This window comes from Pogoniulus pusillus, chromosome 11 (genome assembly GCF_015220805.1).
Source record: "Pogoniulus pusillus isolate bPogPus1 chromosome 11, bPogPus1.pri, whole genome shotgun sequence".
Classification (NCBI taxonomy): domain Eukaryota; kingdom Metazoa; phylum Chordata; class Aves; order Piciformes; family Lybiidae; genus Pogoniulus; species Pogoniulus pusillus.
In genome coordinates, this window is record NC_087274.1 from 21,581,360 (window position 1) to 21,596,227 (window position 14,868).

The 14,868-nt window shown below is 36.2% G+C and overlaps 1 protein-coding gene across 3 annotated transcripts in view; it reads right to left on the minus strand.

Annotated features, from left to right (window-relative positions):
- CPEB2 (cytoplasmic polyadenylation element binding protein 2) overlaps positions 1-14,868 on the minus strand; it is a 49,683-nt gene that overhangs the window by 28,457 nt on the left and 6,358 nt on the right. For all 3 annotated transcript variants that reach the window (XM_064151430.1, XM_064151429.1, XM_064151427.1), the window contains exon 3: positions 5,292-5,382. In XM_064151430.1, the coding sequence (XP_064007500.1) occupies positions 5,292-5,382 (91 nt within the window). The remainder of the gene's footprint in view (positions 1-5,291; positions 5,383-14,868) is intronic.

Here is a 14,868-nt window from a genome sequence, read left to right on the forward strand (position 1 = left end):
ATTACAGTACTGTATCATAAAGCATTGTGTTACAGGAATTTTCTCTGAGTAAACCTGAACTTGTAACTTCATTGTATTACCACTAATTAGAAATTCTCATCTGTTATGGCTAAATTCAAATTAGTATTGCTAAGGAGAAGCAGTCGCACCTGTCATTTCTTATGCAGCTAGAGTTCTATTAAATTCAGCCCCCTCTTCCATATCTAAATGCAATTAACAGTTAGAGAACAATAGAAAAAAATTAAAAGCTTGCAAATAAATTCTTGAGGGACAGTTTACTCACTAAACTGGGTTAGAAGTCTTGCTACACCAAACCATGAGGAAGGAGTAACAAACTTAGCTTTTGTTACACTCCTGTAATCTCATGTTACTAATATCGGCAATGGAAGTTTCGTTTTCTTTTTGAAAGCTTCTTATGAACATGCAGATGTAGTTATGCTTACTCCTCATTTCAAGGCAAATTCATAGCTACTGATGGAAATGCATACTTTCTATTTCTATTTAAACTAAACTGTTGGAGGCACTCCCATGCATTAAAACATTTGGATCAGATTTAAGAATAATGACTGCTTTAGACACTGCTGACTCAACAGTTTCACAGCTTTGCTATTTCATGTTTACTCCCCCTCCTTTTAAAAAAAAAAAAGGTCTGAAATAATTAAATTAAGACTGACAATCACAAATTCCTTTCTCATCTTTTTTTTTTTTTTTTTGCCTTCTTTTTCCAGGGGATCTCCTAACTGGAAGGGAAAAAGCTTCAAAGTTAATCTTTTGTCAAACTACTTTAACAGACCAGTGACTGGCTGAGAATTGCAGCAGCTTCAGAAAGCTCAGATTTTGAAATCAGTAGAGTTAGGACTACAGCACAACACCGTATCTGGACAACATGTACAGAAAGCCTGGATTCTACAGGATTCTACATAATTCTAAGAATTATGTTCAGTCTTAATAAGGCCAAAGACTTTGTCTCTGATAGTTGATATATTTCGGCAAATCAGTCTGTCAGTCTTAAATATATCCTTTTATCATCAAAAGTTTCTATGATAGGAAGAGGAAACAATCTGTGTGTACAATTTCAAAACCTTTTATATGACTAAGAGGAAGTTTTTTCCTTCCATACATTTTTTGATCAGTCTCATAAACTCTTTTCTGAGTGTAATTTGTATTAGTCTAGGAAGTAATTGAATAACTTTAAACCTTAGAGCTTCCTAAGGCAAAATACAAAACAAATTTCTTTGCAAGTGGAAGTCACTATATGCAAAGGGAAAACATTCTCAGTGCTGTCGCTGAGTCACCAATGCTTTTCACTTCACTGAACATGCATCAGCAGGTTGCTTTTGAAAGAAAGATCTCTTACACTTAGAAAGCTCAACTAAATCAATTGAAAGAGAAACTAAAACCAAAAGAGGCAGATAAGACTTCTGAAGTGGATCAAATTGTTTTCCCTACAATAAGCTGAACAACAGTGTTTGCATAACTTTTCTACAAAATTTGAGTTTGTTGACAGTCACTCACAAAGAAATTGAAGAAAAATTCAAAATAAAAATAATGTTCTGTCTTTTTACTTCTGCTAACATATCTGCAGCTAAGATTTGTAACTATCTTACAACTAGTTTGCAGAGCCCTAAGTGAGTTAGGAAACAGAAATGAATTGCAAATTGGGTAGCATGATAATATTCATGCCTCACAAAAGAAGTCCTTAAATTATATGAAATATACCAGTCATTAAATATGTTTAAAATACTAGGTAATAAGTACCATTAAATCCCCTGCTCCTCAATTTTGATACATATTTCATGCAAAATAAAACTTTTTTTTTCCCCAGTTCTTTCCACATTCTGTTTTAACCCAAAAGTATTGGCCTTCTTGCTTATGAAATGTCTAGTTTGCTACCTTGGCATTAAGAAGCATTGGTATTTGGAGAAGAACAGGGAAAAAAAACTCCAGGTATACAAGAGGTACACCTGGAAGGGTTATACTACCAATACTTATGTGTTTCAGAATTGCATTGTAATTCTTCTCTCAAAAATATTTTAAGAGTGCTAGAAGAATAAGAAGTGTCTTTAGGAACAATGATGTAAAAATTAGTTATTTTATTTTTTATTAACTTTAAGTTCAGTTTATATTCCACTGATTGAAAGGGTAATATTAAACATTACTTAACATCTCACCATGAAAAACATTCCAAGAAAATCACATGGGAAATATCAGTTTTAATGTGTTCAACACTTCTGCTGCAATGACTATTGAAGTCAATTATTCCTTACCAAGCTACCTTGAAAAAGTGTCTTATTGAAAGCTAAAAATTACTTCTTTCTTTTGATCATGCCTGTAGCAATGACTAAACTTTGTCTAACTGAAGCTGAAAGCATGCATCTCTAAACAATTTTTGGCAGGCATAAACTCAGCTTTCAGTGAATCATATCTGAAATCAATTTCTTTCAAGTTCATGAAAGCAAAAGTGGTGAAATTTGACTTCCTTTTAAAATGACTCTTGAAATGCCAAATTTAAAGCTGTGAACTAGTACACGCAGTGTCTGTTCTGCATGGTGCAGAATCTGAGACAAAATGCTTAGTCATACTCCAGATATTGTAAGCAGATAAATGCAAAACACGTGCTTAAAATTCCAGGGATTTTCATTTCACTGCTGTGATCAGATATAAAAGGCAGATTGTTTTTGTGTGCTTAGATTAACTTAAAAAGATGTCATAAAAGTACTCTCTAGTTACAAAATATTCCTTAGTTACCACTATGTTATTTATTAATAGAAACCAGTATCAGTAATATTCTTAAATACTGTGTATTCTGCAAGCACGATGGGTTCTTAAGTAAATGTCAGATTTTCTGTGGTGAAAAGAAAAGCCAAAGATCCTGAAATAGCAAACTGCATGTTTCATGGCTTGCATAAAAAAAAAAAAAAAGCTGCAGTTGCTAGGAAATTACAGAAATGCTGACTAATGGTGACTGAACAGAAGAGGAGTAGAAAGGAACTAAAAGGTCATTCTAGGATGTAAGCTCTTCTATCCGCTTTCAGTCAATAAGGAACATTTCTACTGCCTTACTGTTAATAATGTAGCTGTTTCAGCTAAAATAACTTCCAAAGAGGGAAAAAATCTTAATGATTCAATTTAAAGAACAGCACACAATCACTCTATTTAAATTCAGCTGGCGTATGCATTGTTCTCTGGCACTCGAACAAAAAAATGGATTTCCTTAGAATACATGACTATGTATGGCTTCCATGTGTCTTAGTTCAAACATAAAACTCAGATACATTTTCACTGCAAGAGTTTGATGGTGAAACTGGTAAAAAAAAATAATAAATCCTTTAACCACAGACTGAAACCCTATGCTCACGTCCCTGGAAAGACCAGAGTAACTGTCTGAACTTCGCTTCAAAAGTGTCTGTGTATGAACTCAATTCACTTAAAAAGTCTTAAAGCCTTATCTTGTCTTTTCCTCTACTAGAAAATTATTACTGAAAATGCACTGTTTGCATGTCTTGTATCATAATAAGACATCAAGAATAAAAATGAAGAATGAAAATGAAAGAATAAAAAACTTTCCTGGCTTGCTGTGCCTCAGAAAACTCTTCTGCATCATAAAACCAAAATGCAACCACCACAATGGCAGGGGGACAGGGCAACCACTTCCATTTGTCATGGCAGTGTGCTTACAAAAAAGTGAAGAAACTGACTGTTTCAGGAATGGGAGAGGTGCCACTGACAGTATATTGCCACGTAAGTTCTGCCTTCTCTGATTTTATGCCTCACAGTAGATTTGGGTTCCAAAAACCAAAGAAGTATTAGTCACCATCTGAGTGTGGTAAATTGAAGCAACAGTGCTTCAAAACAGCGATGGTCTAACTCATTACCTTCTCTTTGATGACATATGCATACTCTTAGTCCACAGCAGTCACCAGCGGGGTAACTGTTCACAGGTTTCAACCCCTTTGTGTTACTTGGTAATGTTTTAGGCAGAATAGACAGAAACTGAATAAATAATGAACTTAAATGATACAATTGTCAAAATTGGAATTAATTCTCTGTGGGCAGTAAACCCCAAGAAATCAGATGCAAGAACATTTAATTTCAGCTTCCACTCTAAAGAGGAGGAAAGTTAACTGGCTGACTAAATGCTAACTTCTTACTGATGCTTTGTTGAGATTTTCAGCTTGGAAAAAATGCTTAAACTTCTGACTTTACCATTTAAATTTTACAATACTATTACACATCATCTAAATATTAGAAGTCTTCCAACTGACTGCAGATCTTAAGGAAACCAGGAGCAGACTTCTAGCCAAGTGTCTCTCAAATTAGAAGAACATGAGTTTTTATGTGCTAATTTATATTAAATTTAGGAGACATGGAGAATGGATGGAAGTAAATAACAATATAAAAATTAAGATTTGTCTTTTCAATTGCTTCAATACAAAGATTAACTTTCTGAAACCAAAAGTCTGAAATATTGCACAGTTTTAAAGTTAGATTGTGTTAGCTTAATTATAACACCACAAGTGAAATAATATTTAACCAAATAGGTCAAATTAAATGGATTGGGCTCACCACCCTAAAGTTCAAGAGTAAACACCACATAAGTATGGAAAAACAGAATTCAGGAGTCAGTTAATGTACAGTGAATAGAGGACTTAAAGCCCCAAACTACCAGCTACATGCTTATTGCTGTAGTAAAATTATTTGAACAGAAGATTTAATAAGAAGAACCAGCATTCTAAAGCCATGTGTCTTTCTGGACTTCTTCAGACAAACTGAAATTAGATGATTAGATGCACTACCATCCTAGAAGCTTTGAAAAAAAAATCTGAAAGTACAAAACCTGAATTTATCAGTGGACTTACTTTTCTTTTCAGCTTCCACTGCAAAGAAAATGAAAACTAACACTAGCAGGGCAACACTACTAGTGGCTTGATTCCTCACCCACCCTCTTTTGGGTACCTCTAACAGAGCAACGTATCTGCACAAACTAAGGCCTAATTTCCTACAGCAGATAAGGACATTTCAAATATAACTATTAATTTCTTGAGAGAATGAGGGAAGGATAGAGGGCAGAGGGAGAAAAACCTATGAAGAAACTATATCTCAAGTTTTAAATCACTGTAAACCAAGGTGTTCAACGAAATACAGCTTGAGACTGACCTTTTATGTGAGTTGAGAAAATAATTCAACTGCTATTTTAGTTGAACTAGAATCTAAATTAGCAATCAGAATTAATCAGTATTAATATGCAGAATGGATGACCCTTTTTTTCTTAATTTAGCATAACAACATACCTTTAAGTGGATCATGCTCTGCTCTCATAATGTCAATAAGGGAGTTTTCCAAAGAGTGCATATTCAGACTGTCATACATTCTATTTCGATCCTAAAAGAGAACAAAATCCTTAGTGTTGAAATACAAATTCTGTACTTAAACTTACAGGAAACTTGACAGGAAGACAAAGGTGCCTTCTAAAGGCTGTACTGTCAGACACTCTGGAGATGGACGATGATACTGAATAGATTACCAGTAAGTTTAATAACATCCAAATATAAAACTAGATCTGCGGCGTGAAGAACTTCTGTATAAGCACTTTGACAAGACTGTGGCTGCCTGTCACCTTCAGAAGAACTGCTTGAATCAGTTCTAGTGATCCAAGGCAGAGTTAAGCATTAAGCTGTTTAATGAAGGAGACTAATGCCTGTAAGAGCTCAATTTCATTTCATGCAGAAGTTAAATAGTGAGTAAGGTGGGGAACTACAGGACAAGAAGGACAATCATCTCATATGAAAGAAAGCATTTTCTTGGTGCTTGGCTAAGCACTCTTGGGCCTCTGCTGAGACTGCACTTCTGGCTTCTGGGTGCTTAACCTGAGACCCTTTGCATACAAAGCTTTGTCACAAATGGTCAGCACTAAATGGTTAGAGGCTGGAAAATTAAAGCTAAACTACAAAAAGAAACTATTACCAAGATTACTAATAGAATATCAGCCTTATAGAGAACATTTTTTTGGCACATGAAGATTAGTAAGAGTCACCATAATATCCTACAAGTATTTTCACTAAAAGTAATAAAAATTGTAATAAAACACAAAATGTTTTCACCAATTTTTTGCTCAAGTAAGGTATTTTCTCCCATGTTTTCTAATACATTCAAGTTACAAAGGAAAAAAAAAATATTACTTCTAACTTCTTTGGCCTTTCTGGGATAATTTCACAGACTAAAGAATAGTTTGGGTAAAACCTTAATCTTTTAATTTGCAAGGCTCATGGCTGAGCTGTGCTGCATTTAAAGAAATCCTGGCATTATGCTTTAACTTCCTTTTTATCTTCTCTCTCTGACTGCACTGTAGTAATTCAGCAGAGTTTATCCACACAAGAGTACTGAGGGAGTCATTAGTGCTCAGCAAGCCACTTTCCATCATGTATCAGCAATCCTGCCTAACTGAGGATGCACCAGTTGACAGGAGATTGGTAATCTTAACACTCATCTACAAGAACCAGAAGAAGGACCCAGGGAACTACAGTCTTGTCAGTCTAACATTGATGCTGGGGGAAGTTACAGCGTAGATCACCTTGAGTGACACCACACACATAGAGGACAACTAGGTGACCTTTCTCAGTCAGCACAGGTATATGGAAGGCAACTCCTGACTAACCTGATCTTCTAGGACAAGGTGACCTTCTCAGTGAATGAGGGAAAGGCTGTGGATGTTGTCTACCTTGACTTTAGTAAAGCTTTTGACTCTCCTTCCTATACTATTCTCCTGGGGAAATTGGCTGCTCATGGCTCAGGTGGGTGGACATTCTGTTGAGTGAAAAACTGGCTGTGACTGGGCCCAAAGAGTAGTAGTGAATGGATTTAAATCCAGTTGGTGGCCAATCACTAGTGGTGTTCCCCAGGGCTCAGTATTGCAGCCAGTTCTATTTAGCATCTTTATGCTAATGGACAAGGAGATCAAAGGCTTATGCTAAATGGGCAAAGGGATCAAGGGCACACTCAGTTCAATTTAAAGATGACACCAAACTGAGAGGGAATGTTGAACTGGTGGGTAGGAAGGCTCTACAAAGGGATCCCAACAGATTTGATCAATGAGCTGAGGTCAACAATACAAGTTTCAACCAAGCCAAGTACTGCATCTTGCACAACCCAATGCAATGCTACCTACTTAGGGAAATGTGAAAAGGTGTCTGATGCAAAAGAACCCAGGAGCACTGTTCAACTGCCAGCTAAACATGAGCCAGCAGTAGGCCCGGGTGGCTAAAAAGGCCAAGAGCATCCTGGCCTGTATAAGAAATAATGTGGTCAGCAGAACTAGGGAAATGATTTTTCTCCTATACTTGGTTTAATTGAATTCACATCTTGAATATTGTGTTTGGTTTTGAGCCCTTCAGTACATGAAGGACACTGAAGTGTTGGAGTGTGACCAAATGGCCAGAGAGCTGGTGAAGTGTCTAAAGCACAAATCTTATGAGGACCAACTGAGGGAACTGGGGTTGTTTAGTCTGGAGAAGAGGAGGCTGAGGGAACATGTTATCATTTTCTGCAAGCACCTGAAAGGAAGCTGAAGTAATAATAAGTGCTATAACAAGAGGAAATGACCTTAAGCACCATAGGAGGTTTAAATGGGCATTAGAGAAACTTCTTAATTGAAAGGGTTGTCAAGTACTGCAACAGGCTGCACAGGAAAGCACTATGTCTCCATCCCTGGAGATATTTAAAAGTCATATTAATGTGGTGCTGATGGATATGATTTAGTGGTGACTTGGCAGTGCTAGGTCAATAGCTGGATTTGATGATCTGAAAGGTCTTTTCCAACCAAAACACTTCTACGATCCTATGAAATATACCACACACGTCCCATGATCATTATATTTCAATGAAGATGTAGCCATCCATTTAACATACAGATAATGAGGACAGTACCTGACCAACACTAACTATCTGCGACAGTTTAGCAGAACATACAATTATTTCAAGCTATGTCTCTGAGCAAGCAGGTATTTGAGTTTTGGGAAGTGAAAAAGCAAGCTCTGAAACGGAGGTTTTCTATGAGTCAGGGTCTGTGACTTACTAACAGTTCTGCAAAAGAAGGCACAGCAAAAACAAAATTTTATTTTAGTCTTTCTTAGAAAGTTTTGCCAACTTGATACAACATTAGAATGAAGAGGAAGAAGCATTTTTTTCAGCTCCACCTCACAAGTATAAGGAGCAATAGCTTCATGTTGGGTAAGCAATGTGCTATGTTCATTTGATTGGAAAATTTATTTTCTTAGATAATTTAAATAAATTAAAATAGGTTTCTCTTGTCTCCTCCATGTCCCAGACCAAATGCCACTGACATTTTCTGAAGTGTCTTCCAACTGGGTTTGAGTGCCAACAAGTCACCAGTACTAATTTAGCTGACAGCAGTCTCATTTTGGGACTGGTTGGTTTTCATTCAGTTCTCTCGCTGTCCTGAGAAGCAGAAGAATGAAACTGAAGTGACTAATCTGTTTCCATGCCCTTGCAGGTGTATTTCTCAACAGCACGATGAAAAGAACCTACTTACGACAGAAAATGTACTTACTGTAGAAGGTGTGAGCAGTAACAAAGCTGAATCTGTTCCCTACTGTCCCCTAACATTCAGAAGGTAACTCATCAGGATTTTTAATGATGTGTACCTTGTAGGTAGCAAGCGCTCTTGTAAAAATCAGTGCTGAATAAACAGAAAACATACTCTGCTACCTCTACAGCTTATAGAAGAAAAGAACTAGTAATGGTAAAAACTGAAGTGTATGTCACACTTTGTTGCAGACTCACTGAGATTTTTATTTTTTGTTTGTTGCTAGATATGTATATTGAGATAACACTTGACTATCTGACAAAATGTCCATTACTGTAAGCTTAATTTCGCTCTGGGTAGCAGAAGCCAGTAAGGGTGCACACCATTGTAATTAATTCCCAAAAATTATCCACTTGGTTGTGGATCTTAGAGAGAACTGGAAAAGCAAAACATGTAACACATGTCTATGATTCATTCGTAAACAGCTCCACTGGCTGACATGGTGCAATGATGAGAACTTCAACCTTGCATCATTCCATTTTGCATGCTCTGTGTATCCAAAGTGAAAGGTCTTGCTCTGCTGGAAGCAGAACAAACTTTTCCTGTTTGCTTCACACCTTACTAATTTAGGTCTATAAAGTTAAAAAAAAAAGAAAGGTTTGTTTCTTTGAAATGTATTACTTCTCTTCTGCCTGTGGAAACATGCAATAGGATTGCACTGTACATATAAAAATGTTGTGAATACACTACAATTAATAGAATACAATTTCCATATTTAAATGCTGCTTATCAGACTATCCACTTGTCAGTTTGGGTGAAATATACATAATCAGTGCTTCAAACTTATAACTTCTGTTCTAATTCAAAGTGATAAACTACATACTAGAAAGCAGTATTATCTTAATTTTTTACTATCTCAAAAGGAATAGAAAAGTCTTTGAGTACAAGGTTCATTTTAAACCTTTGTGCAACTAGGCTTTATAATGCTAAAACATTGCTTTGTGCTCCCCAAATACATATCTTTAATGAGCACAGCTATCTATACAAATATGAAGTTTTCATCTCAGAGCAGAACTGAAAAGTATTCCAATAATGCAGGTCACGAAGATTTTCTAGAAAGTTCTGCCACAAAAAAAAAAATTCCACAGTAGTTAGAAAGGGGACAGTTTGTCTACAGCATGCTCTACTTGATAAGAAAAACTTCCACTGTGATTTCCCTTGACCTTTGGTACAAGCATGAAAAGTACTACTGCTGAATGTGATTCTTCTAGATAGTCCAAGAATTAAGACTATTTCCATGTGCATAGAAAACTATCTTTGGTTTCATTATTTCAACACATTTGATAAGAAGTTATCTTCTAAACCAACCTGGAACTACCTTTAAAACAACATGGAAATAGTCCCAGGAATTAGAACTATTTCCATGTAGTTTTAAGGACAGTTCCAGTTTGGTTTAGAAGACAGCTACTTATCAATCGTGTTGAAATAATGAAACTAACGATAACCAGCAGTGTGAAGCCACTGACATATCATCTCCACTCACAAAAGTTTTGTATCGTCCTGACTACAAAAGCCCCTTTTTGTCAAGGCTGACTTCCCATAAAATATTTTGCATTCCCCTGAATTCTGATGGCTCATCAGTCCTGAGCTAAGCAAGTGAACTGTTACTGTGTCAGAAGGTCCACATCACAGTGGAATGTCACAACATAACGTTAGTTTTTATTTCAGAGCCAACAGTCAGTTTCTCCCAAGCACTACAAATTCTCACACTAGCTTTCAACTTTTTAACTGTGAAAATGTTTGAATCCTGCTTAATGTACCTTTCCAACAGCTGCATCACAACTGCATTCATACACAGAATTGAAAATGTGGATTTGGTTTAACTTGCCTACACATTCAGAGGGTACATGGCTAAGCAACTAATTGTAACCCCAATTAAAAAAGTTCAGACTATGCAAGGAAGTTTCCTGTAAACTGGTAATTCTGAATTTTTACAAGTGTATACAATCTAGAAGGATGAAGTATCCTACCTACAGAGTACAGTTAGTGCTAGAAGGGCTTACTGACAGCATCATGCAAAACACATCTACCAATTGTGCATTTCAGAAATGCTCTACCCCACCCCATACATCTAAATGTGGAAAAATGGGAAGAGGGCAACTCTCTCTGAAGAGCAAGTCTCAATACTAAGTTGTTGGACAAATAATTTTCCTTGGCATAATATACTTAGGACTTCTAAATATAATGCAATTTATGCAAAGACTATCCTGAGCATTTGCAGACTCAGTGCATCTCAGTTTGAGATGCAGACTCATATGCATCTCAAAGCATATTGCCACACATAAAGCACATACAAGGACAGAAACTCTTCAACAGTGAAAAATATTTTGCTCATCTTTAACCACAAACACTAAAAACGGATGTTCATAGTTAAGAAGTTGAACAACTTTGAATTTTGGACACATGCTTTACTGATCTGAAGGATCTGAGACTTCCAACATAAGCATAAATTCAGTAAATCTTTGAAATACGAATCCATGAAATATGTACCACTTCATATCCTGAAGAAATGCAGCACCATTTGACAGGAGCTGGACAGAAAAGTCAAAGCTCCTAGTCAGTATGGCCTTAGCTGGCTGCAAAGACAACTCTGTAGCTCTGACCTTACAGAACACACTCAGGTTTTCTTAAAGCTCAGTTAAAGAAACTCTTTTTAAAAACTCACTTCTGAAACTGAAGTGTAAACAAGTTCAATATTTTACCCATAAAATGACCTGAATGTGACAGCAAACGTATTCATAGACTTGAAAAAGTATCTGACATACCTTAAAAAGGTATTCAGTGTTAATGTTAGCAGTAATAACCTAACAATTAGTGTATTATGTATTCTAAAATATCACCACTGCTATCATCTGAACCTCAAGTTTTCCTCATTTTAGTGAGGACTGTAACCATATGCCCCCCTTGTTTAAACCATAAATAGTGTAAATGAGAAACTTAAGGAAGTCTATGACAGCTACACTTTAGCCCTACAAAAAAAGCAAGGAGGAAGGCTTAAAGTAGACACACAGAATTGCTTGGTTACTTTCCATGGTGTCATTAGTGGTAAAGAAGAACTATAGTATCGAGTAGACATCTGTGAATGGTCAAATGGACAGAAAAGTGTTTTAAAGTTACAATGACACAACCAACTATGTAATCTAGCTAAATGGAGCCTAAATTGCTCCAAGAATAGCTTCAGTTGCAAAGAAACACCTATTTCTCAAATACAGAAACATTAAAAAACAATCAAAAAAAAACCCCAACAGCACATACCATGCCCATACTGAAGTACTTCAGCTCAAGAACATACATTCATAAACTGGAAGCAAACCAGATACATTATGGAGGCGATTAAAGGCCTTGCAAGAATGACTTACGAGGCAAATTTAGAAGGTCTGAATATGAATAGCTTCAACAAAATATCTAAAGGAAAAATTAGACATTAGAAGGGGAAGCCATTTGAAGTGGTGTTTGTCTGTTTTTGGGGGTTTTTTTACCCTCTTTGCTCACCCCAATCTACAAATATCTATGCAGTTGAGTACTTACAAAAATACCATACAGTAAACACTTTTGGATAGATCTTAGGTGGAAACACTCATTTTAACCAGGAGAACAACTGTGCTTTGGCAGACAGATGGGATATACTACTTAATGTGTACATCACTGCCATGCTTTAGAGCTGTAAATATTTTGCTGAATTTTCCTAACTCTGATTTTGATTTGCGTTAATAGCAAGAGCTGTGTAACTCAAGTAAATTTTACCAGGAAAGAACCCTTAATTCATACAAAGTCATGAAAACATTTGTATAGAAAGCCTTAAAAACTATGGGCTAATGAATGCCTTTGACTTGTACATCTGTGAAGCTCCCAAACACATTCAAAAGTCTTGATTTTGAATTTTAAAGTATGTCAGTAGACAGTTTTCTCAAGTTATAGATATCCTCAGTATAGTCTTTGGACACGAATATCTAGTTTTGTATGCCAATTTACTTAGCCTCAGGTAATCGATCTAACACATTAAAAATCCTTTAGCCTCAGTAAAAACAAACAGGTAAAGCCTAGCTTGTAAATCAGTGCACAGACAATTACACTAGTTTGAAGATTAAGAGTATTTAGAAGCTAGACACTCCCAATGCCTTCAAGTTTAATATGAGCTGCCAAATACTCAACACATCTAAAGAAACACACAGGAGTCTAACCATTAAATTAAGAATGCAACTTCAGCATCTTGCTCTTCATGTCTTGTTGACTAATATATGTATCATCTGGATTAGCCATTTAAACTGCTTATTAAACTGGACCAAAACTATCATATTGAAAACCTGAAGCCCTCTGAATGGAAGGGATTGTTAAACAGAGGCAAGATGACAGAGTGTAAACTAAGCATCTAAAACTAAACATCTGTTGTACAATTTTGAGAATTTCTTTTGCTTTGTAAGCATTTTCTTCAAAAACTTTAGCACATTTGAAAAAAAAAAACAAAACCAAAACCAGAAAAATAAAATTTTGATTTGTGAGAGATAGTGCCTTACATAAACCCCCAGCTGGAGAGCTGTATTCAAACACAGAAGAACAGAGCTCAGCTATTAGGACAACATTGCACACACTATTAATTTGAACAAACAGGAAGGCCAAATCAAGGTGAAAAACACCCATACAGACAATGTATTTCCTTAACTCAAAAGGGACACAGAAACTAAATCCATATTCATAGAATGCAATGCTTTCACACAAATGAAAATAGTTCAACACTGTCTAACACTGGATTGTATTATTAAACTGTTATAATAGGCTTTAGTAAGCTTATTTACAAGATATTAAGAAACACCAAGCTTGCAATCAAAACAGAGTTAGCAGACACTGCAATCTAAAAAAACATAAATTTGAAATGCTTAAGTTTGTCCTCAGCTAAGGAATGGCAAATGAAAAAAAAAGTGTACAAAACTCTGATTTCTGTGCTTCTGTTTTGGCCACAGAAATGCCTGAAGCATGATTTTCTTTCCGGAGGAAAAAGCCTTTATCTGGGTTAGAAACATATTTAGCTTCGCAACCTACATTCTTTTTTAAAAAAAGCTTTAGAATAGGGAACAAGAGAGAATATTCATGTTGTCTGACTTCTTGATATTCAACATAAGTGTGTGAGCTGGAATCCCAGGGGCAGTATAAGGTCAGTGCTGCCAGGTATGTTCTTCTGGAGAATTAGATTATCTAAGTAAGGAGTGAGAAATAGGCTCCTCAATTAAATGCTCAGATGGTGTGAATACCTGACAAGATTTCTAACTTTTCCTTAATGACTCTGGTACAAGGCAACAATCCCTTCTCTATGTAAAGTATCTAAAATGCTGCAAGCAGTGTAGCAGAACTTGTAAACAAAATGTTGCCTATGAAAGAACTTTAATTGACGTAGTTTGTTTTATCTTTCAAACTTGGTGGAGGGAAAAGAGGAAAGCTCCTTATAAAGACACCTGTACGAAAAACTTGGGTATTGACTTATATTGCTCATGTTTAAATCAAAGTTGGCATGATGTTTAACTACATTTACCTAGAAACAACCCCAAAACTCCTGAACTTTGGAAAATCCCCTTGAGAGATACCTTAATCATTGCTCCAAGCAAAAACAGCTTTGCTGTAACTAATGTGGCCACTGTGAATTCAACTTCACACAGGATGTTTCAGATACAATGATGAAGTACAAAAAACAGTCATTCATCCCTTCAAATAACAAACTTAAGTACTTGTTTGGTTACCAGTAGTGGCATAATTGTCACTGGTATATTAATTTAATGTCAAGAAACGTTAGTTTCATCAGAACTGATGTCAGCTCTACACTGGGGACCCATCCACCAATGCAAACACCAAAGAAGTTTCATTGAAGGGAAGAAGCTTTGAATTTGTGTGATTCCTCTGTGACGTATTTGCACAATGTACATGTTTTACAGACACTGGACGAGCAGCTAACATGGCTGAACACTGTTCAGCCTTAGCAAAAAATATTAATTTCAGAAAGTAGCATCAGAATATTAATGATCTACAGAAAGTCAGTCATGAGGACACTGGCTCTTCTAAGCTGTTTTCATTTGCTAAGCTTGAGGTAGATAAAGTTCAGAAGAAAGGTGTTTTGTCCCCAGAAATGTGTGACCATACAGAGAACTATTCTGCAGAACTGTGAACAACACAGTGTGAATCCAACATGCATGCTAAGATCTGTTCACTCTGCGGAAGCCTCTGCACACGCAGCCTTTCCCAACAGCACAAACTTAATTACTGCTATCAAGTATCTCCTG